Here is a 26,090-nt window from a genome sequence, read left to right as displayed (position 1 = left end):
CTTGGGAATTCACAAAGGGCATTTACTAGTACTATTTTTAGGTCTGCACAATCCGTCCTAAGCGCGGACCTAAAGATAGTACTCGTAAATGCCCTTTGTCAATTCCCAAAGTCGCAAACTTAGACTTTTGTTCTAAATTTAGACCAAAAGTCTAAGTTTATCTTTGTGAACTGGGCCCTAAGTTTAGACTTCAGGTCTACGTTTACCTTTGTTAATCGGGCCCATAATTATTTTTTCTTATGTAACTCTTTTTTAATCCCCTATCCCTACCTCCTAAAACCCACTTCAATTCAATTCAAGAAATCTTTATTCAGTTTTCATGAAACCATAAAAGAAATACGGAAAAACTCATACAAACAAATCAAAGCAAATTTTACAATAAAACATGCTAAATACAGTCTATTGCCATTAAACTAAGAATTTGTGAAGGTAGAACATCTTTGTGGAGAACCAAACCTTGCTGACCTAAGAAAATAATTGTGCAATTCTAACCTGCGTTGAGTGCCCCTTGCCCACCTGAAGCTCAGCCTTCCACTGATTTTCTGTTTCTGAGTGCGGATTTAAGGAAGGAACATACCGTAAGAATACAAACAGGGCTCCCTATGAGATGCAAATACAATACCAGTTCTTTATACGTCAAAGTGTCAGAATCCCCTAAAAATGGCTTTTTAAGATAAAAAAGGTTTTATAAAAATGTACAAAAAATGATGGGTAACCTGAGATGTCCCATCACAAGGGCGGGTTAGAATGCCAGTAGTAGACGCCCTCATAAAAGCCTAACAATCTCCACACTGTGCCTTCTCTAACAGGAAAAAGAAGCAATCTTTCCCACTATGTTAGAACCAAGGCAAGATAAAACACTGGGCTGGAAGCAGCCGGAGCGATGAAGTATTTCTTCACTGTCACCTTAGCACACGCCCGGTCCAGGCAGTGATTGAGACTAAACTCCATAAAACTGTTTCTGACCAGCGATTCATGAGATTTAGTTAAAGTGAGCGATGCGTGAAAGAAGTTGGATAAGCCTAAATCTGTAAAGGACTTGCTTACATAATTCCGCCAAGGAAGAAGAAGACATCTATCAAGTTGAAGACAATCTGATAACACTTCCCTTTCAAGCCGGCCTTATCCTTAGTCCAAGTGTTAACCCTCAAAAGCAGCATCTCGATGCAGTGTGCATGCAGCTCTCACCTGGGTGAAGCGATGGGCAGAGGGAGCCCACCCCTCTTCCAGACCACCTGGGGAGCAGGTGACCCATGGACCTCGCAGGGCAGCGTAACCTGCATCCCCAGTACTCCCACCATCTTGATTGGTCCTGGCGGCTCTTGCACATCCTGTGATTGGCTGCTGGTAATCCTCGGTTTGGCTAGAAGGGGTAAGCATTAAGAAACATAACGGTCACATAGATTAGGCGACTGACATGCTGATCTGAAGGTCTCTACATGACCTCCCTTCACTTCAGAAGCTATAGCTCCATGCTTCTTGTACCAGGCACCTGGCAGCTATGCCTTTTGGCCATCTGGCACTATCAGCCGCAAGCCAGTCATCATAAGCCAGATGGGAGATCCCTAGGTTACCCACACATGCACAGTTACACATCAGATCTTGCGGTCAGCATGGCCTACAGTAGCGGTCTTCAAACTTTTTAATGCTGCATCCCCCCAGAGAAAAATAAATCATCCAGCCCTCCTCTGAATTTTTCAAAATTATTCTATTAAATTGGCAATGTTAAAATATGTCTACACTTATTTAAATATTGCAGTTATATTACGTTACTGTTTTAAATATGCAATGAAATACATGATCCCGAGTATACTATTCTGGTCAGGCAGGCCTTAATAACTTGTAAAGGTATTGACAGTCAGTGGCGTAGCGTGGGTTGTCAGCACCCGGGGCAAGGCAAGTAATTTGCGCCCCCTAACCTGTGGATTTTAGCACACGCGAGTGCGAGCACGCCCCCCCCCAGATGTTGCGCCCGGTGCGGCCGGCCCCCCCTGCACCCCCCACGCTACGCCACTGTTGACAGTGTAATTGTCAGAAGTGGAGGTGGGGGCTTTGAAGAGTATTTGGAGCCCCCTTCCCTTTTGGAACATTCTTCCAGCTTGGATAAAAATAACAAAACATGTCAGTGGTGGCCCATTACAGAGCGGGTTACTGCTGCTGATCTTTCAACTTAAAGCAAAGTCCTGTTAGCAGCGTAATGCTTCATTTGGCCACAGCCTGTTGCCCCCCTTGGGATCATTTAAGGCCCCCCAATTTGATGACCTCTGGTCTACAGGGATGGCTCATTTGAAGCAACGGGTGGTCACAGACCTAATACTCTGCCCTGTTTTGTAGAGTTAGGGAACACTTAGGCCACTGCGTGGAGTTTTCTATCTTATCGCCTTTACATTTTGAAGACATGTCAACAATTTGACACCAGAAAGAGGGAACATTTGGAAGAACAATCGGAAGAGTTCTTTTCCCCATTGACATACATCGAGGCAAAGGCAATTTTAGGCACGAGACAGTGAAAATAAAGCCATTTTGGCCTTATAAATTGGGAATCAGGTCTGTTGGCATGTATGATTTTGGGTTCCCTTGTTAGATGCTGAACCCTTGACACGTGTTGCTGCCTGTGCAGATCTCCCTAGCAGTTATACGTCAGAATATCAAGGTCACCAATATCGACAATAAACATACAAACTTCAGAATATCAACTAACCACTGTATCGCCAAGGCAAATATACGTATGTAAATGTTACATGATATATACATTGTCAAGGGATGTAGATGTGCAGTTAAAAACAATGTGCCCGATTCAGAAAGGTGACTTACACTTTTGAGTAATGTACACTTTTGAGTATGTTTACTACTTTTTGCTTTTTTCACAAAGTCTGAGAGTAAGTTACTACTTATGAAAAAACAGTAGTAAGTTCAGCGCCACACATGGCCAACCGCTACCGGTGTAGCACACTCCCAGAGAAAATAATGGTGGTAGGGAATTAAAATAAAACCCATAGGAATTTTTTTAAAAAATACATTCAATCATTTTAAATAGTTATAAATATAAATAAATATAATTATCTTTTTAAAAAATATATAAAGTAGTACATATTTATTATTGAATTATAAAATATTTAACCCAGCTATTTGCAATTTGAACAATAATGTAACAATTTTTATTAAAATGTAATTGAATTAATTCTATACATCTCTTTTATAACTCTAAACTTTTCATGCTCATAGTTTACACATGCTGCAGATGCCATGCTTGCAATTCCCTTACTGTAGACGGAGAGCCGGATCTCCTGCCGGGAGACACCGGCCACGTTGGTAGCTGTGCAGATGAAGAGCCCAGAGTCACTGGCGGAGGGCAGTGGCAAAAGCAGGCTTCCATCTCTGTTGATTTGGTGAAATGGGCTCCGCGCAGATATAACATCATTCCCCTGAAAAAGGAAGATCAAGGAGTGGTTTAAGTGAGGAATCTAGGGCATCATTACGAGGCTGATGATCTTGAGACCGCCAGCCTCACGGTGGAAGTCGGACCACCACATCACAACCCTGGGGGCCGGATCGTCAGAGGACTGATGTCCTGTCAGGAACATGGTTCCCTGATGGACTAACGGCGGTCGTATTCATGGTCAGCCACAGAGGTGCTGAGTTCAGCGCTGCCAAGCTGATCACGAGTCCTCTTTCCACCACCCTTTCTATGGCGGTTCAAACACCATGGAAAGGCTGGCGGGAAGATTGTGCTGGGGGCCACAGGGGGCCCCTGTACTGCCCATGACATGGTCATTCGAAGGGTGCTGTTGTGCTATGGTATTGGTAAGGGAGCTGAGTCCAATACCATAACTCTGTTCCCGCCGGGCTGATCGGCGGGAACTTCGTAATACGAGGTTACGAGGTTCTCGCCAGTCAGCCCAGTGAGAACACCGTAGTATGAAGAGGGGAGGCCGTCGGCATGACGGCCGCCTCCACCCGGTGGGTTTGGCGACTGGGTCCTCTGACTCGCAAACTCAGAATCAGGCTCAAAATGTCAATAGAAACATAAGTCAGATTGAAAGAAAAGCCCAAGATAGAGATGGCTGGAGAGTCACGGGTGAGGACTTATACCCCAGGAGAGGTAGCAGGTATAAGTAGAAACATAAGAGAGAGATGAGAAGGAATGAGAGGGAAGAGGCAGAGACATACTGGGCAGAGAATGGATGCCGCTCCAGCACTTCAGGAAGTATGATATTATCCTTAAAAATAGAGGCCGCGCTCTGGCACCACTTACACAAGTCCCAATGTATATGCATAGGCGGTAGCAACACCGTACCCGCTGGATCGCAATCTTCTGTAATGCTGATTCCGCATAACATGGCACCAGTCACGTATATCTCACTGTCACGCCTGATATCAGGTACATCAGCAGCTGCACTGAGATCCGGCTTTGGCAGCATCTGCATGTAAATGACCTCCCTCCTTACACAGGACGTGGCACACTTAAACCAGAGGATGCCACAGAGGATCCACATTCTGCCGCTGTGGAACCTGAGCGCACAGGGAACACATAGGGGCACACCTGTACCACACCGCGCCACTCCGGATCCAGGGCCTGGCAAGGTGGAGCCAGAGGATGGCACAGAGAATCCAGAAACTGCAGTGAACACTGAGTGCACTGTATAAAACACACAGGATGAAGGAAGCTGGCTCTGTATATACTATAACAAAATGAGGTATAGGGTGCGCAGACTCCAGGGGTTCCCCAGAGGCTTAACAGAGGCTAAAGTAGATAATACTAATGCTCTCTTTTGTGGTAGTGTGGTTGAGCAGTTAGGCTTATAAGAGGGTAGTGTCAAGCATTTGTTGTACACACACAGGCAGAAATGAGGCACACTCTCAATGACTAACTCCAGACCAATTGTTTTTATATAGCAAAAATATATTTTGTTACTTTATCATTAGAACCAAAGGATCTCAGTTGCAGGTAAGTACAGTTGTAAGCATGTATCAAGCACATGTATCAAAATGTACTTTGTTTTGATTTTTCAGGTAAAACAGTTTTCAATTTCAAGAGTTGACACTGCAATTTTCCATAGGAGTCAATAGAGTCCTGGGGTTGGGGGTGGGGACGTGTTAACACAGAGAGCAGTTAAGTACACGACTTACAATTCCAGTCTTCGGGTGTTAGGATGTCCACAGGTCAAATTTCAAGTACAGCCCAAAAGCACACCACCAGCAACACAGAGCAAGCCGGGTGCAGAGGTCAAAGTTGGTGTCAGATTCGTAATGGAATCTGTAAGGAAATGCCTCCTTGGCATGGTTACCCCCTGACTTTTTGCCTTTGCTGATGCCAAGTTCTGATTTGAAAGTGTGCTGAGGCCTGCTAACCAGGCCCCAGCACCAGTGTTCTTTCCCTAACCTGTACTTTTGTTTTCACAATTGGCACGCCCTGGCATCCAGGTAAGTCCCTTGTAACTGGTACCCCTGGTACCAAGGGCCCTGATGTCAGGAAACGTCTCTAAGGGCTGCAGCATATCTTATGCCACCCTGAGGACCCCTCACTCAGCACAGACACACTGCTTGCCAGCTTGTGTGTGCTGGTGGGGAGAAAATGACTAAGTCGACATGGCACTCCCCTCAGGGTGCCATGCCAACCTCACACTGCCTATGCAGTATAGATAAGTCACCCCTCTAGCAGATCTTACAGCCCTAAGGCAGGGTGCACTATACTATAGGTGAGGGCATAAGTGCATGAGCACTGTGCCCCAACAGTGTCTAAGCAAACCCTTAGACATTGTAAGTGCAGGGTAGCCATAAGAGTATATGGTCTGGGAGTCTGTCAAACACGAACTCCACAGCACCATAATGGCTACACTGAAAACTGGGAAGTTTGGTATCAAACTTCTCAGCACAATAAATGCACACTGATGCCAGTATACATTTTATTGTAACATACACCCCAGAGGGCACCTTAGAGGTGCCCCCTGAAACCTTAACCAACTACCCGTGTAGGCTGACTGGTTTTAGCAGCCTGCCACACTCGAGACATGTTGCTGGCCACATGGGGAGAGTGCCTTTGTCACTCTGTGGCTAGTAACAAAGCCTGTACTGGGTGGAGATGCTTATCACCTCCCCCTTGCAGGAACTGTAACACCTGGCGGTGAGCCTCAAAGGCTCACCCCCTTTGTTACAGCACCCCAGGGCATTCCAGCTAGTGGAGTTGCCCGCCCCCTCCGGCCACGGCCCCACTTTTGGCGGCAAGGCCGGAGAAGATAATGAGAAAAACAAGGAGTCACTGGCCAGTCAGGACAGCCCATAAGGCAACCTGAGCTGAAGTGACTCTGACTTTTAGAAATCCTCCATCTTGCAGATGGAGGATTCCCCCAATAGGGATAGGAATGTGACCCCCTCCCCTTGGGAGGAGGCACAAACAGGGTGTAGCCACCCTCAGGGCTAGTAGCCATTGGCTACTGCCCTCCCAGACCTAAACACACCCCTAAATCGAGTATTTAGGGGCTCCCCTGAACCTAGGAACTCAGATTCCTGCAATCTAAGAAGAAGAGGACTGCTAAGCTGAAAAACCCTGCAGAGAAGACGGAGACACCAACTGCTTTGGCCCCAGCTCTACCGGCCTGTCTCCCCCCCTTCTAAAGACACTGCTCCAGCGATGCTTTCACCAGGGACCAGCGACCTCTGAATCCTCAGAGGACTACCCTGCTCTAGAAGGACCAAGAAACTCCCGAGGACAGCGGCCCTGTTCAACCAAGACTGCAACTTTGTTTCAAAGGAGCAACTTTAAAACAACTGTGTTTCCTGCCGGAAGCGTGAGACTTGCTACTCTGCACCCGACGCCCCGGCTCAACTTGTGGAGAAACAACACTTCAGGGAGGACTCCCCGGCAACTGCGAGACTGTGAGTAGCCAGAGTTGCCCCCCCCTGAGCCCCCACAGCGACGCCTGCAGAGGGAATCCCGAGGCTCCCCCTGACCGCGACTGCCTGCTTCCCAGATCCGGACGCCTGGTAAAGACTCTACATCCGCAGCCCCCAGGACCTGAAAGATCGGAACTCCAGTGCAGGAGTGACCCCCAGGAGGCCCTCTCCCATGACCAGGTGGTGGCTACCCCGAGGAGCCCCCCCCCTTGCCTGCCTGCATCGCTGAAGAGACCCCTTGGTCTCCCATTGATTTCTATTGGAAACCCGACACGTGTTTGCACACTGCACCCAGCCGCCCCCGTGCTGCTGAGGGTGTACTTTCTGTGCTGACTTGTGTCCCCCCCGGTGCCCTACAAAACCCCCATGGTCTGCCCTCCGAAGACGCGGGTACTTACCTGCTGGCAGACTGGAACCGGGGCACCCCCTTCTCCATTGAAGCCTATGCGTTTTGGGCACCACTTTGACCTCTGCACCTGACCGGCCCTGAGCTGCTGGTGTGGTAACTTTGGGGTTGCTCTGAACCCCCAACGGTGGGTTACTTTGGACCCAAACTTGAACCCCGTAGGTGGTTTACTTACCTGCAAAAACTAACTAACTCTTACTCCCCCCAGGAACTGTTGAAAATTGCAGTGTCTAGTTTTAAAATAGCTATATGTGATTTATTTGAAAACTGTGTATGCTATTTTGATTATTCAAAGTTCCTAAAGTACCTACCTGCAATACCTTTCATTTGAAGTATTACATGTAAAATTTGAACCTGTGGTTCTTAAAATAAACTAAGAAAATATATTTTTCTATACAAAAACCTATTGGCCTGGAATTGTCTTTGAGTGTGTGTTCCTCATTTATTGCCTGTGTGTGTACAACAAATGTTTAACACTACTCCTTTGATAAGCCTACTGCTCGACCACACTACCACAAAATAGAGCATTAGAATTATCTCTTTTTGCCACTATCTCACCTCTAAGGGGAACCCTTGGACTCTGTGCATACTATTCCTTACTTTGAAATAGTGCATACAGAGCCAACTTCCTACATTGGTGGATCAGCAGTGGGGTACAAGACTTTGCATTTGCTGGACTACTCAGCCAATACCTGATCACATGACAAATTCCAAAAATTGTCATTAGAAATTGATTTTTGCAATTTGAGCTATTTTTCTAAATTTTTAAAAGTCCTGCTAGGGCCTTGTGTTAGTCCCTGTTAGCATTTCTTTTAGAGTTTAAACGTTTTGAGAAAGTTTGAATTAAGTTCTAGAAATAGTTTTAGATTCTTAAAAAGTATTCCAACTTTTAGAAACATAATGCCTGGTGCAGAAGAGAATGTGGTGGAACTCGACCTCACACCTTACCTCCATCTTAAGATGAGGGAGCTAAGGTCTCTCTGCAAAATAAAGAAAATCCCAGTTGGCTTAAGACCCTCCAAACAAGAGCTCCAGGAGCTTTAGGCAGAGTTTGAAAAAGCCAACCCCTCTGAGGATGACAACCCAGAGGATGATGTTAGTGACTTGGAGGAGAATTCCCCCTTCCAGTCCTAATTAGGGAGATCAGGGACCCTCAATCCCTGATTCCAACTGTGATAGTCAGAGATGCTGCTTCCCTCACAGGAGGGTCCAGCACCTCTGTAATCACTGAGGATCGCCTCAGTGAAGAGGACCTCCTGCTAGCCAGGATGGCCAAAAGATTGGCTTTGGAGAGACAGCTCCTTGCCATAGAAAGGGAAAGAAAAGAGATGGGTTTTGGTCCCATCCATGGTGGCAGCAACATAAATAGGGTCAGAGATTCTCCTGACATGTTGAAAATCCCTAAAGGGATTGTAACTAAACATGAAGATGGTGATGACATCACCAAATGGTTCACAGCTTTTGAGAGGGCTTGTGCAACCAGAAAAGTAAACAGATCTCACTGGGGTGCTCTCCTTTGGGAAATGTTCACTGGAAAGTGTAGGGATAGACTCCTCACACTCTCTGGAAAAGATGCAGAATCTTATGACCTCATGAAGGGTACCCTGATTGAGGGCTTTGGATTCTCCACTGAGGAGTATAGAATTAGATTCAGGGGGGCTCAAAAATCCTCGAGAGAGACCTGGGTTGATTTTGTGGACTACTCAGTGAAAACACTGGATGGCTGGATTCAAGGCAGTGGTGTAAATGATTATGATGGGCTGTACAATTTATTTGTGAAAGAACACCTATTGAGTAATTGTTCAAATGATAAACTGCATCAGCATCTGGTGGACCTAGGACCAATTTCTCCCCAAGAATTGGGAAAGAAGGCGGACCATTGGGTCAAGACTAGGGTGACCAAGACTTCCACAGGGGGTGACCAAAAGAAAGGGGTCACAAAGCCTCCCCAGGGGAAGAGTGTTGAGACATCCAAAAACAAAAATAGTAAAGAGTCTTCTACAGGCCCCCAAAAACCTGCACAGGAGGGTGGGCCCAGAGCCTCTTCACAAAACAATTTTGGGTACAAGGGTAAAAACTTTGATCTCAAAAAGGCCTGGTGTCGAAGCTGTTATCAGCCTGGACACCAAACTGGAGACAAGGCCTGTCCCAGGAAAAGTACCACTTCTAACTCCACTCCAGCTAACACTGGAATGGCTAGTCTCCAAGTGGGATCAACAGTGTGCCCAGAGCAAATCAGGTGTCACATTGAAGCTACATTAGTCTCTGACGGTGGGGTGGATTTAGCCACACTGGCTGCCTGGCCTCCTAACATGCAAAAATACAGGCAGCAGCTCTTAATTAATGGGACAAGTGTAGAAGGCCTGAGGGATACAGGTGCCAGTGTCACCATGGTGACAGAGAAACTGGTTTCCGATGGTCAATACCTGGCTGGACAAACTTATCCAGTCACCAACGCTGACAATCAGACTAAAGTACATCCCATGGCTATGGTAACTTTAGAGTGGGGAGGGGTCAATGGCCTGAAACAGGTGGTGGTCTCCTCAAATATCCCAGTAGACTGTTTGCTTGGAAATGACCTGGAGTCCTCAGCATGGGCTGGGGTAGAACTGAAAACCCATGCAGCCATGCTGGGTATCCCTGAACTGGTGTGTGTCAAGACAAGGGCACAGTGCAAGGCTCAGGGTGAAAAAGTATAGCTGGAGCCTGGAAAAAGGGCCCAGCCTACCAAGAGAAAAGGAAAGACAACTGGGAAACCAGCTGCAACACAACAACAAAAAGATAACCTCTCTTCTCAGGAAGAAGTTCTGCCCTCTGATGGAACTGAGCCTCTGGAGTTAGAACCTTATCAGGTTGAGCTCCTAGGCCCAGGGGGACCCTCAAGGGAGCAGTTGTGTAAGGGGCAAGAAACCTGTCCCTCTCTTGAAGGCCTTAGGCAGCAAGCTGCTGAAGAGTCCAATGGCAAGAAAACTGGAACACATAGGGTCTATTGGGAAGATGGACTCCTTTTCACTGAGGCAAGAGATCCCAAACCTGGTGCCACTAGGAGAGTGGTAGTGCCTCAGGAGTTTAGGGAGTTCATACTGACCTTAGCCCATGATATTCCTCTTGCTGGGTATTTGGGACAAACCAAAACGTGGGAGAGACTAGTCAACCACTTCTACTGGCCCAACATGTCCCAGAAAGTCAAGGAGTTTTGTGTCTCCTGTACCACCTGTCAAGCCAGTGGTAAGACATGTGGACACCCAAAGGCCCCCCTCATTCCACTTCCAGTGGTGGGGGTCCCCTTTGAAAGAGTGGTTGTGGACATAGTGGGTCCACTTGAACCTCCCACAGCCTCAGGGAACATGTAACTACTAGTAGTAGTGGATCATGCTACTAGATACCCTGAAGCTATTCCCCTTAGATCGACTACTGCCCCTGCAGTAGCCAAGGCCCTCATTGGTATTTTTACCAGAGTGGGTTTCCCTAAGGAGGTGGTGTCTGACAGAGGTACCAACTTCATGTCAGCATACCTGAAACACATGTGGAATGAGTGTGGAGTGACTTATAAATTCACTACACCATACCATCCACAAACTAATGGCCTTGTTGAGAGATTCAACAAGACATTAAAAGGCATGATCATGGGGCTCCCTGAAAAACTCAAAAGGAGATGGGATGTCCTCTTGCCATGTCTGCTTTTCGCTTACAGAGAGGTGCCTCAGAAGAGAGTAGGGTTCTCACCCTTTGAACTTCTGTTTGGCCACCCTGTAAGGGGACCACTAGCTCTTGTGAAAGAAGGCTGGGAGAGACCTCTTCATGAGCCTAAACAAGACATAGTGGACTATGTACTTGGCCTACGTTCAAGGATGGCAGAGTACATGGAAAAGGCAAGTAAAAACCTTGAGGCCAACAGCTCCAGAAGTTTTGGTATGACCAAAAGGCTGCAATGGTTGAATTTCAACCAGGGCAGAAAGTCTGGGTTCTGGAGCCTGTGGCTCCCAGGGCACTTCAGGACAAATGGAGTGGCCCTTACCCAGTGCTAGAGAAGAAGAGTCAGGTCACCTACCTGGTGGACCTAGGCACTAGCAGGAGCCCCAAGAGGGTGATCCATGTGAACCGCCTTAAGCTCTTCCATGATAGAGCTGATGTGAATCTGTTGATGGTAACAGATGAGGACCAGGAAGCTGAGAGTGAACCTCTCCCTGATCTCCTCTCATCAACCCCTAAAGATGCTCAGTTGATGGAGTGATCTATTTGGACACCCTCTCTAGCCAACAGCAATCTGACTGTAGGAAGGTCCTGCAACAGTTTGCTGAGCTCTTTTCCCTAACCCCTGGTCAGCCACACCTGTGTACCCATGATGTGGACACAGGAGACAGCATGCCTGTCAAAAATAAAATATTCAGACAGTCTGACCAAGTTAAGGAAAGCATCAAAGTGGAAGTCCACAAGATGCTGGAATTGGGAGTCATTGAGCACTCTGACAGCCCCTGGGCTAGCCCAGTGGTCTTAGTCCCCAAACCTCACACCAAAGATGGAAAGAGAGAGATGAGGTTTTGTGTGGACTACAGAGGACTTAATTCTGTCACCAAGACAGATGCCCATCCCATTCCAAGGGCTGATGAACTGATTGATAAATTAGGTGCTGCCAAATTCTTAAGTACCTTTGACTTAACAGCTGGGTACTGGCAAATCAAAATGGCACCAGGAGCAAAAGAAAAGACAGCATTCTCCACAACTGATGGGCATTATCAGTTTACTTTTATGCCCTTTGGTTTAACGAATGCCCCTGCCACCTTCCAAAGTTTGGTGAATCAAAGCCTTGCTGGTTTGGAGTCCTTTAGTGCAGCTTATCTTGACGATATTGCTGTCTTTAGCTCCAGCTGGCAGGATCACCTGGTCCACCTGAAGAAGGTTTTGAAGGCTCTGCAATCAGCAGGCCTCTCTATCAAGGCATCCAAATGCCAGATAGGGCAGGGAACTGTGGTTTACTTGGGACACCTTGTAGGTGGAGGCCAAGTTCAGCCACTCCAGCCTAAGATCCAGACTATTCTGGCCTGGGCAGCTCCAAAAACCCAGACTCAAGTCAGGGCATTCCTTGGCTTGACTGGGTACTACAGGAGGTTTGTGAAGGGATATGGATCCATAGTGACAGCCCTCACAGAACTTACCTCCAAGAAAATGCCCATGAAAGTAAACTGGACTGTAGAATGCCAACAGGCCTTTGACACCCTGAAACAAGCAATGTGCACAGCACCAGTTCTAAAAGCTCCAGATTACTCCAAGCAGTTCATTGTGCAGACAGATGCCTCTGAACATGGGATAGAGGCAGTTTTGTCCCAAACAAATGATTATGGCCTTGACCAGCCTGTTGCTTTCATTAGCAGGAGGTTACTCCCCAGGGAGCAACGTTGGAGTGCCATTGAGAGGGAGGCCTTTGCTGTGGTTTGGTCCCTGAAGAAGCTGAGACCATACCTCTTTGGTACTCACTTTGTAGTTCAAACTGACCACAGACCTCTCAGATGGCTGATGCAAATGAAAGGTGAAAATCCAAAACTGTTGAGGTGGTCATCTCCCTACAGCAGTGGTTCCCAAACTGTGCGCCGCGGCTCCTTGGTGCGCCGTCAAAATTAGCCAGGGGCGCCGCACACAGTCTGGAAACCACTCGGAGGTGCTTTTAATCGGTAGCTTTTCACCGTGGTTTTGGAAACAAAACCCCCTGCATTAATTATTGTGACCAGCGGAGGGCGCCAGAGTACCATTAATAATATCCCTATGACAAAAGAAAAGAAATAGTTTAAAATAAATGGTTTTCAGGAACCTGAACGAGAGAATAAAGAAGTCAAACTGTAAATAGTGTAGGTACAGGTACAGGCTGGGATTACGTTCCCCCACCCGCCAAAAAAAAGTAACATAATGGGGAGCCGTGGCCAACACGGCCAATAGGTCAAAGGAGCCGGGGATCGAAAAAGTTTGGGAACCACTGCCCTACAGGGAATGGACTTTATAGTGGAACACAGACCTGGGACTGCCCATGCCAATGCAGATGGCCCTTCCAGGTTCTTCCACTTAGAAAATGAAGACTCTCTTGGGAAAGGTTAGTCTCATCCTCTTTCGTTTGGGGGGGGTTGTGTAAGGAAATGCCTCCTTGGCATGGTTACCCCCTGACTTTTTGCCTTTGCTGATGCTAAGTTTTGATTTGAAAGTGTGCTGAGGCCTGCTAACCAGGCCCCAGCACCAGTGTTCTTTCCCTAACCTGTACTTTTGTTTTCAGAATTGGCACACTGTGGCATCCAGGTAAGTCCCTTGTAACTGGTACCCCTGGTACCAAAGGCCCTGATGCCAGGAAAGGTCTCTAAGGGCTGCAGCATATCTTATGCCACCCTGGGGACCCCTCACTCAGCACAGACACACTGCTTGCCAGCTTGTGTGTGCTGGTGAGGACAAAACGAGTAAGTCGACATGGCACTCCCCTCAGGGTGCCATGCCAACCTCACACTGCCTATGCAGTATAGATAAGTCACCCCTCTAGCAGGCCTTACAGCCCTAAGGCAGGGTGCACTATACCATAGGTGAGGGCACAAGTGCATGAGCACTGTGCCCCTACAGTGTCTAAGCAAAACCTTAGACATTGTAAGTGCAGGATAGCCATAAGAGTATATGGTCTGGGAGTCTGTCAAACACGAACTCCACAGCACCATAATGGCTACACTGAAAACTGGGAAGTTTGGTATCAAACTTCTCAGCACAATAAATGTACACTGATGCCAGTGTACATTTTATTGTAACATACACCCCAGAGGGCACCTTAGAGGTGCCCCCTGAAACCTTAACCAACTACCCGTGTAGGTTGACTGGTTTTAGCAACCTGCCACACTCGAGACATGTTGCTGGCCACATGGGGAGAGTGCCTTTGTCACTCTGTGGCTAGTAACAAAGCCTGTACTGGGTGGAGATGCTTATCACCTCCCCCTTGCAGGAACTGTAACACCTGGCGGTGAGCCTCAAAGGCTCACCCCCTTTGTTACAGCACCCCAGGGCATTCCAGCTAGTGGAGTTGCCTGCCCCCTCTGGCCACGGCCCCACTTTTGGCGGCAAGGCCGGAGGAGATAATGAGACAAACAAGAAGGAGTCACTGGCCAGTCAGGACAGCCCATAAGGCAACCTGAGCTGAAGTGACTCTGACTTTTAGAAATCCTCCATCTTGCAGATGGAGGATTCCCCCAATAGGGATAGAAATGTGACCCCCCTCCCCTTGGGAGGAGGCACAAAGAGGGTGTAGCCACCCTCAGGGCTAGTAGCCATTGGCTACTGCCCTCCCAGACCTAAACACACCCCTAAATCGAGTATTTAGGGGCTCCCCTGAACCTAGGAACTCAGATTCCTGCAACCTAAGAAGAAGAGGACAGCTAAGCTGAAAAACCCTGCAGAGAAGACGGAGACACCAACTGCTTTGGCCCAAGCTCTACCGGCCTAAAGACACTGCTCCAGCGACGCTTTCCCCAGGGACCAGAGACCTCTGAATCCTCAGAGGACTGCCCTGCTCTAGAAGGACCAAGAAACTCCCGAGGACAGCGGCCCTGTTCACCCAAGACTGCAACTTTGTTTCAAAGGAGCAACTTTAAAACAACTGCGTTTCCCGCCGGAAGCCTGAGACTTGCTACTCTGCACCCGACGCCCCCGGCTCGACTTGTGGAGAAACAACACTTCAGGGAGGACTCCCCGGCGACTGCGAGACCGTGAGCAGCCAGAGTTGCCCCCCCTGAGCCCCCACAGCGACGCCTGCAGAGGGAATCCCGAGGCTCCCCCTGACCGCGACTGCCTGCTTCCCAGATCCCGACGCCTGGTAAAGACTCTGCATCCGCAGCCCCCAGAACCTGAAAGATCGGAACTCCAGTGCAGGAGTGACCCCCAGGAGGCCCTCTCCCTTGACCAGGTGGTGGCTACCCCGAGGAGCCCCCCCCCTTGCCTGCCTGCATCGCTGAAGAGACCCCTTGGTCTCCCATTGATTTCTATTGGAAACCCGACGCGTGTTTGCACACTGCACCCGGCCGCCCCCGTGCTGCTGAGGGTGTACTTTCTGTGCTGACTTGTGTCCCCCCCGTGCCCTACAAAACCCCCCTGGTCTGCCCTCCGAAGACGCGGGTACTTACCTGCTGACAGACTGGAACCGGGGCACCCCCTTCTCCATTGAAGCCTATGCGTTTTGGGCACCACTTTGACCTCTGCACCTGACCGGCCCTGAGCTGCTGGTGTGGTAACTTTGGGGTTGCTCTGAACCCCCAACGGTGGGCTACTTTTGGACCCAAACTTGAACCCTGTAGGTGGTTTACTTACCTGCAAAAACTAACTAACTCTTACTGCACTGTGTCTAGTTTTAAAATAGCTATATGTGATTAATTTGAAAACTGTGTATGCTATTTTGATTATTCAAAGTTCCTAAAGTACCTACCTGCAATACCTTTCATTTGAAGTATTACATGTAAAATTTGAACCTGTGGTTCTTAAAATAAACTAAGAAAATATATTTTTCTATACAAAAACCTATGGCCCTGGAATTGTCTTTGAGTGTGTGTTCCTCATTCATTGCCTGTGTGTGTACAACAAATGCTTAACACTACTCCTTTGATAAGCCTACTGCTCGACCACACTACCACAAAATAGAGCATTAGAATTATCTCTTTTTGCCACTATCTCACCTCTAAGGGGAACCCTTGGACTCTGTGCATACTATTCCTTACTTTGAAATAGTGCATACAGAGCCAAGGGCCAGATGTAGCAAACGTTTTGCGACTCGCAAACGGCAAAATTTGCCGTTTGTGAGTCGCAAAACGCGTATCCCAATGCAGAAATGCATTTTGCGAGTCGTTACCGACTCGCAAAATGCATTTCAGACTCGCAAATAGGAAGGGGTGTTCCCTTCCTATTTGCGAGTCGCATTGGGATGCAATACCATTTGCGACCGCATATGCGGTCGCAAATGGCATCGCAGTTACCATCCACTTCAAGTGGATGGTAACCCAATTGCAAATTGGAAGGGGTCCCCATGGGACCCCTTCCAGTTTGTGATTGCACCCCAAAATATTTTTTCAGGGCAGGGAGTGGTCCAAGGGACCACTCCCTGCCCTGAAAAATCCGAAACTAAAGGTTTCGTTTTTTTTTGTAGTGCAGCTCGTTTTCCCTTAGGGAAAACGGGCTACACTTCAAAAAAAAAAAACCTGCTTTATTGACAAGCAGGTCGCTAACATGGAGGCCTGCTGACGTCAGCAGGCCTCCATGTTAGCGAGTGCCCATACTCGCAATGGGGCCGCAATTTGCGACCCACCTCATGAATATTCATGAGGTGGGTCATTGCGACCCCATTGCGAGTTGCAGTCGGTGTCTGAGACACCGTACTGCATAGCAATTTGCGACTTGCAAATTGCGAGTCGCAGGGACTCGCAATTTGCAAGTCGCAAATTGCTTTTTTGGTACATCTGGCCCCAACTTCCTACAGAATCCTTTGAGGACTCGGGGACTTGGAAGCAAAGTGATTGCAGGTAAGTACCCATGGTTTCAGGACACAAGCCTTGGGATTTAGGTTGGGACCAGGGAGACCAGAGGTCAGCACGAAACACACACCCTCAGCGGCACAGGGGCGGCCGGGAGCAGGGTGCAAAAGCAGCGTCAATCGCCCAATGCTTTTCAATGGGGGAGCCCCGGGGGCCATAAAGATGCTGCAGGCTGGGCCCTAGGGGTCTATTCCAGAAAACCACAGGCTGGTCAAGGAGAAGACGTGCCTGCTGGATGTTGTCGGACCATCGGTCAGATTCCCTAAGACCAGGGGGCTGCGGGTGCAGAGATACCTTAAGGAGTTGGGAATCTTCGTTGGATCCGATTACGGACAGGGGGAGCCTCCGGATTTAGGCTGCAGGCCTCGTCATGGTGGCCAGGAGGGGTCAACACAGGATAAACTCAAGGTCAGAATCGCTTGGGGACCTTTCCTAATCTGGTGTGCCACCTGTACTCGGGCTGTGGGCATCGGGTGCCGAGTGGGCAAATCCAGGGAGGTTCTGGAGTCCTTTTAGAGATCTTCTTGTGAAGATCCCGTTGTCCTCTGGAGTTCTTGGTCCTCTGCTAGGGCAGACAGGTCAGTAGGGCTGGTGACAAGTCAGTTGTGGTCTGAAGTCTTCACTCCTGGGGTCGACTTAGTAGTTCTTTTCTTGCTACTTTCTTCCTTCTGAGGTCGCCAGGAATCTGTGAGGTTCAGGGGAGCCCCCAAATACTAGATTTAGGGGTGTTAGAACGGTCAGGGGGCAGTAGCCAATGGCTAATGTCCCTGAGGGTAACTACACCCTTCAAGTGTCCCCTCCGTTTGGGGTGGGGGACACAGTACTAATCCTATTGGGCCCTGCCCTCCAAAACAAGATGGAGGATTCTGCAAGGAGAGGTTCCCTTCAGCTCTGAACACCTTAGGGGAGGTCCTAACTGTAGTGGTCAATCCTCCTTGTTTTTCCTAATTTTACCACCAGACTTGCTGCCAAAAGTGGGGCCTGGTCTGGGGGGTGGGCAACTCTACTAGCTTGAATGCCCTGGGGCACTGTAACAAGAGGCTTGAGCCTTTGAGGCTCACCATCAAGTGTTGCAGTTCCTGCAGGAGGAGGTGTGAAGCACCTCCACCCAGAGCAGGCTTTGTTTCTGACCCTATAGAGCACAGAGGGCTCTCATCCCATGGGATCAGAAACTTGTCTGTTAGTGGAAGGCTGGTATAGACTGGTCAGTCCCACACTAAAGGGTTGGGTAAAATATAGGGGGCATCTCTAAGATGCCCTCAGTGTGCATTTTACAATAAATCCAACACTGGCATCAGTGTCAGTTTATTGTGCTGAGAAGTTTGATACCAAACTTCCCACACTTCAGTGAAGCCATCATGGAGCTGTGGAGTTCGTAATGACAGACTCCCAGTCCAAGTAATCAGTATTGCCACACTGCACTTACAATGTCTCAGAATGGACTTAGACACTATAGGGCAGTGGTCTCCAAACTTTTTAATGCCGCACCCCCCCTGTTGAGAAATAAAAATCATTGGGCCCCCCTTCAGAATTTTTCACAAATATTTTATAAAGATGGTAATGTTTAAATATGTCTAGATATATTTAAACATTGAGGTTAATTACGGTTGCCATTTTAAAAATGCAATGACATGTATCTGCTTTAAACAAACCACTGTTATCTGTGAAATGCTTCTTTTGGCCAGAGCTTGGTGAACACCCTGGGATCACTTGAGGCCCCCATAGGGGACCTCACCCCCCAGTTTGAAGACCCCTGCTGTAGGGGCATTTTGCTCATGCGGCTATGCCCTCACCTGTGGTATAGTGCATACTACCTTAGGGCTGTAAGGCCTGCTAGAGGGGTGACTTACCTATGCCACAGGCAGTGTTTTGTGGGCATGGCACCCTGAGAGGGATGCCATGTTGACTTTACCTTTTTCCCCCCACCAGCACACACAAGCTGCAATGGCAGTGTGCATGCGTTTGGTGAGGAGTCCCATAGGGCACTATACATGCTGCAGCCCTTAGGGACCTTCCTTGGTCACAGAGCCCTTGGCACCACTGGTACCTTTTACAAGGGACATAGCTGGGTGCCAGGGGTGTGCCAATTGTGGAAACAATGGTACAGTTTAGGAAAAGAACACTGGTGCTGGGGCCTGGTTAGCAGGATCCCAGCATACTCTGAGTCAAATCAGCATCAATATCAGGCAAAAGGTGTGGGGTAACCATGCCAAAAGGGGCACTTTCCTACATAGGACACCCACAGGATCACACCGGTACCAAACCACACCAGCCAGGATCTAGGGCATGGCAAGGTGGAGCCAGACAATGGCAGAGGGGATCCACATTCTGCCACAGTGGACCCTGAGTGCAGTGTACAGTGCACAGGACACACATAAGGGCACACCTGTACCACACAGAGCCACTCGGGACCCCAGGCCTGGCACAGTGGAGCCAGAGGATGGCACAGAGGATGCACAAACTGTTGTGGTGAACACTAAGTGCAGTGTACAGTGCACACAGGACACACAGAGGATCACACCTGTACTAAACCACACACACAGGATCCAGGGCATGGCACAGTGGAGCCAGACAATGGCAGAGGGGATCCACATTCTGCCACAGTGGACCCTGAGTGCAGTGTACAGTGCACAGGACACACAAAAGGGCACACCTGTACCACACAGAGCCACTCAGGATCCCAGGCGTGGCACAGTGGAGCCAGAGGATGGCACAGAGGATGCACAAACTGTTGTGGTGAACCCTAAGTGCAATGTACAGTGCACACAGGACACACAGAGGATCACACCTGTACTAAACCACACACACAGGATCCAGGGCATGGCACAGTGGAGCCAGGCAATGGCAGAGGGGATCCACATTCTGCCACAGTGGACCCTGAGTGCAGTGTACAGTGCACAGGACACACATAAGGGCACACCTGTACCACACAGAGCCACTCAGGATCCCAGGCCTGGCATAGTGGAGCCAGAGGATGGCACAGAGGATGCACAAACTGTTGTGGTGAACCCTAAGTGCAGTGTACAGTGCACACAGGACACACAGAGGATCACACCGGTACTAAACCACACACACAGGATCCAGGGCATGGCACAGTGGAGCCAGGCAATGGCAGAGGGGATCCACATTCTGCCACAGTGGACCCTGAGTGCAGTGTACAGTGCACAGGACACACATAAGGGCACACCTGTACCACACAGAGCCACTCAGGACCCCAGGCCTGGCACAGTGGAGCCAGAGGATGGCACAGAGGATGCACAAACTGTTGTGGTGAACACTAAGTGCAGTGTACAGTGCACACAGGACACACAGAGGATCACACCTGTACTAAACCACACACACAGGATCCAGGGCATGGCACAGTGGAGCCAGACAATGGCAGAAGGGATCCACATTCTGCTGCGGTGGACCCTGAGTACAGTGCACAGGACACACATAAGGGCACACCTGTACCACACAGAGCCACTCGGGATCCCAGGCCTGGCATAGTGGAGCCAGAGGATGGCACAGAGGATGCACAAACTGTTGTGGTGAACCCTAAGTGCAGTGTACAGTGCACACAGGACACACAGAGGATCACACCTGTACTAAACCACACACACAGGATCCAGGGCATGGCACAGTGGAGCCAGACAATGGCAGAGGGGATCCACATTCTGCTGCAATGGACCATGAGTGCAGTGTACAGTGGACAGGACACACACAGGATCGCACTTGCACCAAACCACACCACTCAGGATCCAGGGCATGGCAGAGGGGAGCCAGAGGATGGCACAGAGGATGCACAAACTGTTGTGGTGAACACTAAGTGCAGTGTACAGTGCACACAGGACACAGAGGATCACACCTGTACTAAACCACACACACAAGATCCAGGGCATGGCACAGTGGAGCCAGACAATGGCAGAAGGGATCCACATTCTGCTGCAATGGACCATGAGTGCAGTGTACAGTGCACAGGACACACACAGGATCGCACTTGCACCAAACCACACCACTCAGGATCCAGGGCATGGCACAGTGGAGCCAGAGGATGGCAGACAGGCTCCACATTCTGCTGCAGTGGACCCTGAGTGCAATGTGCAGTACAGACAACACATACAGCAGCACACCTGATCACACTGCACCACTAAGGATCAAAGGTGTGGCACAAAGGAATGAGAGCATGTCACATAGTACAAAGATGGCTTCTGAAGTAAAGGGAGGTCATGCAGAGACCTGCAGATCAGACTCAGAGCTTGCCTTTCTGGAGCCAGAATGTAGCATATGTGTTGTGGCACACAGGCCACTGGAGTCAAGGTGCAAGCACATTGGCTACAGAGTGTGGGTCAGAGGCAGCACACAGACACATGGTGTGGCACAGTGGAGTCAGAGGGCCGCATGTGTAACAAAGTACATAGGTTCATATGGCATGGTGTCTTACAGGAAGGAACAGAGACAGGAAGAAAAATTGAGTGTCAAACAGAAGTAAGTCAATGCTCTTTATGGTGATGTGGTAGAGGCCCTCTCTGATGTGACTTACCTTGGTCCAGATAATGTGGGGTCGCGGGTGTCCCTTCGTTGCGCAGAGGAGGGTGACTGCCTCACCCTCTGTGGTAGTGTAATTCACAGGTCCAGGATGAATGCTGGGAACTTCTACAAATACAAACACAAGGGTAAAAGTGTGAAATGCGAGTAACAGTGCATGACACCACAAAGACTGAGGACCAGGCCTCTCTCCATCCTTAACAGAGGATCCCTTTTCTGCAGCTTCAGGGTCTGGTGCACCCTTCATAAGAAATGCACCTATAAGGGGCTGATGGGCTTCAGCTTTAAAAAACATAGGACTAACGCCTCACCAAACACCAGCAAAAACCGATGACCAGAAAAACATGGCCTAACACTATAACTTATGCTGTGATACAATGGGAAATATCTGAAGGTATTCTATATTTTTGGCAGTGATAAGTAAGATGGAAGAAGCAGCTACTGATGGGGGTGCCCTTTACCATGCAATGACACGGTTGTCTAGAAAAGTGACTCATTACAGAAGGTAACACATAGTCAGATTTCACATGCTTACCATGGATATTAAGAATCACGTCTCGACTGGCAGAGCCGATTGCATTGGTGAGCTCACAGGTGTATTTCCCAGCATGCTCCTGGGAGGACATGTCTATATGCAGAGTTCCATCGCTGCGCAGTGAGACGCGACTGGTTGGTTTCACCTAGGAAAAAGAAAGCTAATGGTTAGGGAAGGTCTTTCTGAAGGTGGTCCCTGTACTTAGTGCTGGAGGGCATGGCTGTGCTCTTCAGCCCCAAAGGGCACTCGTTCTCTCAATCATCAAGTCTTCCCTCATGTCTGGCACTGCTTCCGATATTGAGTGTGATGAGAAGAGTTCTGGACCACAGGGAAATGGTGACATGTCCGGAAAGCTTGCCACCTCTGTGGGGTTCATAATCAGACTACAATAATTCAGATGATGGGTATCAATTTGGAAAACTACAGGACAGATCTCCAATCAAATCATGTAGAGTAACACAAAGAGTTAGTAGTGAGTTACTCTTTCGAGTAGGAGAGCTTCATGGGGCAGTGATGCTTCATGGAGACTACACCCAAGCATTTCAGACGTAGAAGGCACAAGGGCAGAGAATGGAAACTACCGCTTTACTAAATAAAATTCCTAGTCTGCTATTGTCCTGCTAGAACAAAGACCACCCTTAACGCAAGTATTTCTTAAAGAATAACTATCCAGAGATCAGTGAGTTATCTGGGGTACCCCTGCAGCATACCGTGAAAGGAACCACCTCTAGGTGACTGGGTAAGGGCATATTATGGGTGGGTGTGCATGTCTAAACACAATTGAGAGCCCTGGAGTTGAGACTCAACTCAGTGAAAGATTTTCATAGTGCTTGTGGGTGGGTCAAAGTCGTTTCAAATATATGCTCATCCAGTCCTCTCTGAGGAGCGCATATGGGGAATATAATTAGCATTTAATGTGAAGTGTGAAGATGGAACACAGCTGTTGAAATACTGACAGGACCATGAAACAACTCTGGTGGCCTGGACAGAGATGACTTGTGAGATATGCAGATAGAGGATTTCAGAAAGATGTGAGCAGAAACATGGCATACGCAGGGGTGTAGCTTAGTCTGGGAGATTCGGAGGGGTGGGGTGCAGGGTGAAACTCAAATTTTCCAACTAAAAATCAGTGGGCCGCAGGGAGAATGGGTGAAGTGACCTAGGTTCAGGATGGAATGTTCTCATGAGGAGCAGGGCCAGTACTGATTTGAATTAGGTGGGCCTCTGGGTCTGATTTAGAGTTTGTGGACAGGTACTCTGTTGCAAGGTGTAAGGAAATGCCTCCTTGACATGGTTACCCCCTGACTTTTTGCCTTTGCTGATGCTATGTTTTGATTTGAAAGTGTGCTGAGGCCTGCTAACCAGGCCCCAGCACCAGTGTTCTTTCCCTAACCTGTACTTTTGTTTACACATTTGGCACACCCTGGCATCCAGGTAAGTCCCTTGTAACTGGTACCCCTGGTACCAAGGGCCCTGATGCCAGGGAAGGTCTCTAAGGGCTGCAGCATATCTTATGCCACCCTGGGGACCCCTCACTCAGCACAGACACACTACTTGCCAACTTGTGTGTGCTGGTGAGGACAAAACGAGTAAGTCGACATGGCACTCCCCTCAGGGTGCCATGCCAACCTCACACTGCCTATGTAAGATAGATAAGTCACCCCTCTAGCAGGCCTTACAGCCCTAAGGCAGGGTGCACTATACCATAGGTGAGGGCACCAGTGCATGAGCACTGTGCCCCTACAGTGTCTAAACAAAACCTTAGACATTGTAAGTGCAGGGTAGCCATAAGAGTATATGGTCTGGGAGTCTGTCATACACGAACTCCACAGCACCATAATGGCTACACTGAAAATTGGGAAGTTTGGTGTAGGAAGTTGGCTCTGTATGTGCTATTTCAAAGTAAGGAATAGCATGCACAGAGTCCAAGGGTTCCCCTTAGAGGTAAAATAGTGGTAAAAATAGATAATACTAATGCTCTATTTTGTGGTAGTGTGGTCGAGCAGTAGGCTTATCCAAGGAGTAGTGTTAAGCATTTGTTGTACATACACATAGACAATAAATGAGGTACACACACTCAGAGACAAATCCAGCCAATAGGTTTTGTATAGAAAAATATCTTTTCTTAGTTTATTTTAAGAACCACAGGTTCAAATTTAACATGTAATATCTTGTTTGAAAGGTATTGCAGGTAAGTACATTAGGAACTTTGAATCATTTCAATTGCATGTATACTTTTCAAGTTATTCACAAATAGCTACTTTAAAAGTGGACACTTAGTGCAATTTTCACAGTTCCTGGGGGAGGTAAGTTTTGGTTAGTTTTACCAGGTAAGTAAGACACTTACAGGGTTCAGTTCTTGGTCCAAGGTAGCCCACCGTTGGGGGTTCAGAGCAACCCCAAAGTTACCACACCAGCAGCTCAGGGCCGGTCAGGTGCAGAGTTCAAAGTGGTGCCCAAAACGCATAGGCTAGAATGGAGAGAAGGGGGTGCCCCGGTTCCGGTCTGCTTGCAGGTAAGTACCCGCGTCTTCGGAGGGCAGACCAGGGGGGTTTTGTAGGGCACCGGGGGGGACACAAGCCCACACAGAAATTTCACCCTCAGCGGCGCGGGGGCGGCCGGGTGCAGTGTTAGAACAAGCATCGGGTTCGCAATGTTAGTCAATGAGAGATCAAGGGATCTCTTCAGCGCTGCAGGCAGGCAAGGGGGGGCTTCCTCGGGGAAACCTCCACTTGGGCAAGGGAGAGGGACTCCTGGGGGTCACTTCTGCAGTGAAAGTCCGGTCCTTCAGGTCCTGGGGGCTGCGGGTGCAGGGTCTTTTCCAGGCGTCGGGACTTAGGTTTCAGAGAGTCGCGGTCAGGGGAAGCCTCGGGATTCCCTCTGCAGGCGGCGCTGTGGGGGCTCAGGGGGGACAGGTTTTGGTACTCACAGTCGTAGAGTAGTCCGGGGGTCCTCCCTGAGGTGTTGGTTCTCCACCAGCCGAGTCGGGGTCGCCGGGTGCAGTGTTGCAAGTCTCACGCTTCTTGCGGGGAGTTGCAGGGTTCTTTAAAGCTGCTTCTTGAAACAAAGTTGCAGTCTTTTTGGAGCAGGTCCGCTGTCCTCGGGAGTTTCTTGTCGTCGTCGAAGCAGGGCAGTCCTCAGAGGATGCAGAGGTCGCTGGTCCCTTTGGAAGGCGTCGCTGGAGCAGAGTTCTTTGGAAGGCAGGAGACAGGCCGGTGAGTTTCTGGAGCCAAGGCAGTTGTTGTCTTCTGGTCTTCCTCTGCAGGGGTTTTCAGCTAGGCAGTCCTTCTTCTTGTTGTTGCAGGAATCTAATTTTCTAGGGTTCAGGGTAGCCCTTAAATACTAAATTTAAGGGCGTGTTTAGGTCTGGGGGGTTAGTAGCCAATGGCTACTAGCCCTGAGGGTGGGTACACCCTCTTTGTGCCTCCTCCCAAGGGGAGGGGGTCACAATCCTAACCCTATTGGGGGAATCCTCCATCTGCAAGATGGAGGATTTCTAAAAGTTAGAGTCAGCTCAGCTCAGGACACCTTAGGGGATGTCCTGACTGGCCAGTGACTCCTCCTTGTTATTCTCATTATTTTCTCCGGCCTTGCCGCCAAAAGTGGGGGCCGGGGCCGGAGGGGGCGGGCAACTCCACTAGCTGGAGTGTCCTGCGGTGCTGTGACAAAGGGGTGAGCCTTTGAGGCTCACCGCCAGGTGTTACAGCTCCTGCCTGGGGGAGGTGTTAGCATCTCCACCCAGTGCAGGCTTTGTTACTGGCCTCAGAGTGACAAAGGCACTCTCCCCATGGGGCCAGCAACATGTCTCTAGTGTGGCAGGCTGCTGGAACTAGTCAGCCTACACAGACAGTCGGTTAAGTTTCAGGGGGCACCTCTAAGGTGCCCTCTGGGGTGTATTTTGCAATAAAATGTACACTGGCATCAGTGTGCATTTATTGTGCTGAGAAGTTTGATACCAAACTTCCCAGTTTTCAGTGTAGCCATTATGGTGCTGTGGAGTTCGTGTTTGACAAACTCCCAGACCATATACTCTGGCTACCCTGCACTTACAATGTCTAAGGTTTTGTTTAGACACTGTAGGGGTACCATGCTCATGCACTGGTACCCTCACCTATGGTATAGTGCACCCTGCCTTAGGGCTGTAAGGCCTGCTAGAGGGGTGACTGACCTATACTTGCATAGGCAGTGAGAG

The 26,090-nt window shown here is 49.0% G+C and overlaps 1 protein-coding gene across 2 annotated transcripts in view; it reads right to left on the bottom strand.

Annotated features, from left to right (window-relative positions):
- Window positions 1–26,090, bottom strand: part of HMCN2 (hemicentin 2) — an 816,728-nt gene that overhangs the window by 569,723 nt on the left and 220,915 nt on the right. For both annotated transcript variants that reach the window (XM_069237054.1, XM_069237056.1), the window contains exons 19-22: window positions 21,899–22,043; window positions 21,359–21,471; window positions 3,266–3,425; window positions 1,189–1,363 (exon numbers count right to left, since the gene is read on the bottom strand). In XM_069237054.1, coding sequence (XP_069093155.1) covers window positions 1,189–1,363; window positions 3,266–3,425; window positions 21,359–21,471; window positions 21,899–22,043 — 593 coding nt within the window. The remainder of the gene's footprint in view (window positions 1–1,188; window positions 1,364–3,265; window positions 3,426–21,358; window positions 21,472–21,898; window positions 22,044–26,090) is intronic.

Source organism: Pleurodeles waltl, chromosome 6 (assembly GCF_031143425.1).
Source record: "Pleurodeles waltl isolate 20211129_DDA chromosome 6, aPleWal1.hap1.20221129, whole genome shotgun sequence".
Classification (NCBI taxonomy): domain Eukaryota; kingdom Metazoa; phylum Chordata; class Amphibia; order Caudata; family Salamandridae; genus Pleurodeles; species Pleurodeles waltl.
This window is presented reverse-complemented; position numbering and strand designations above follow the sequence as displayed.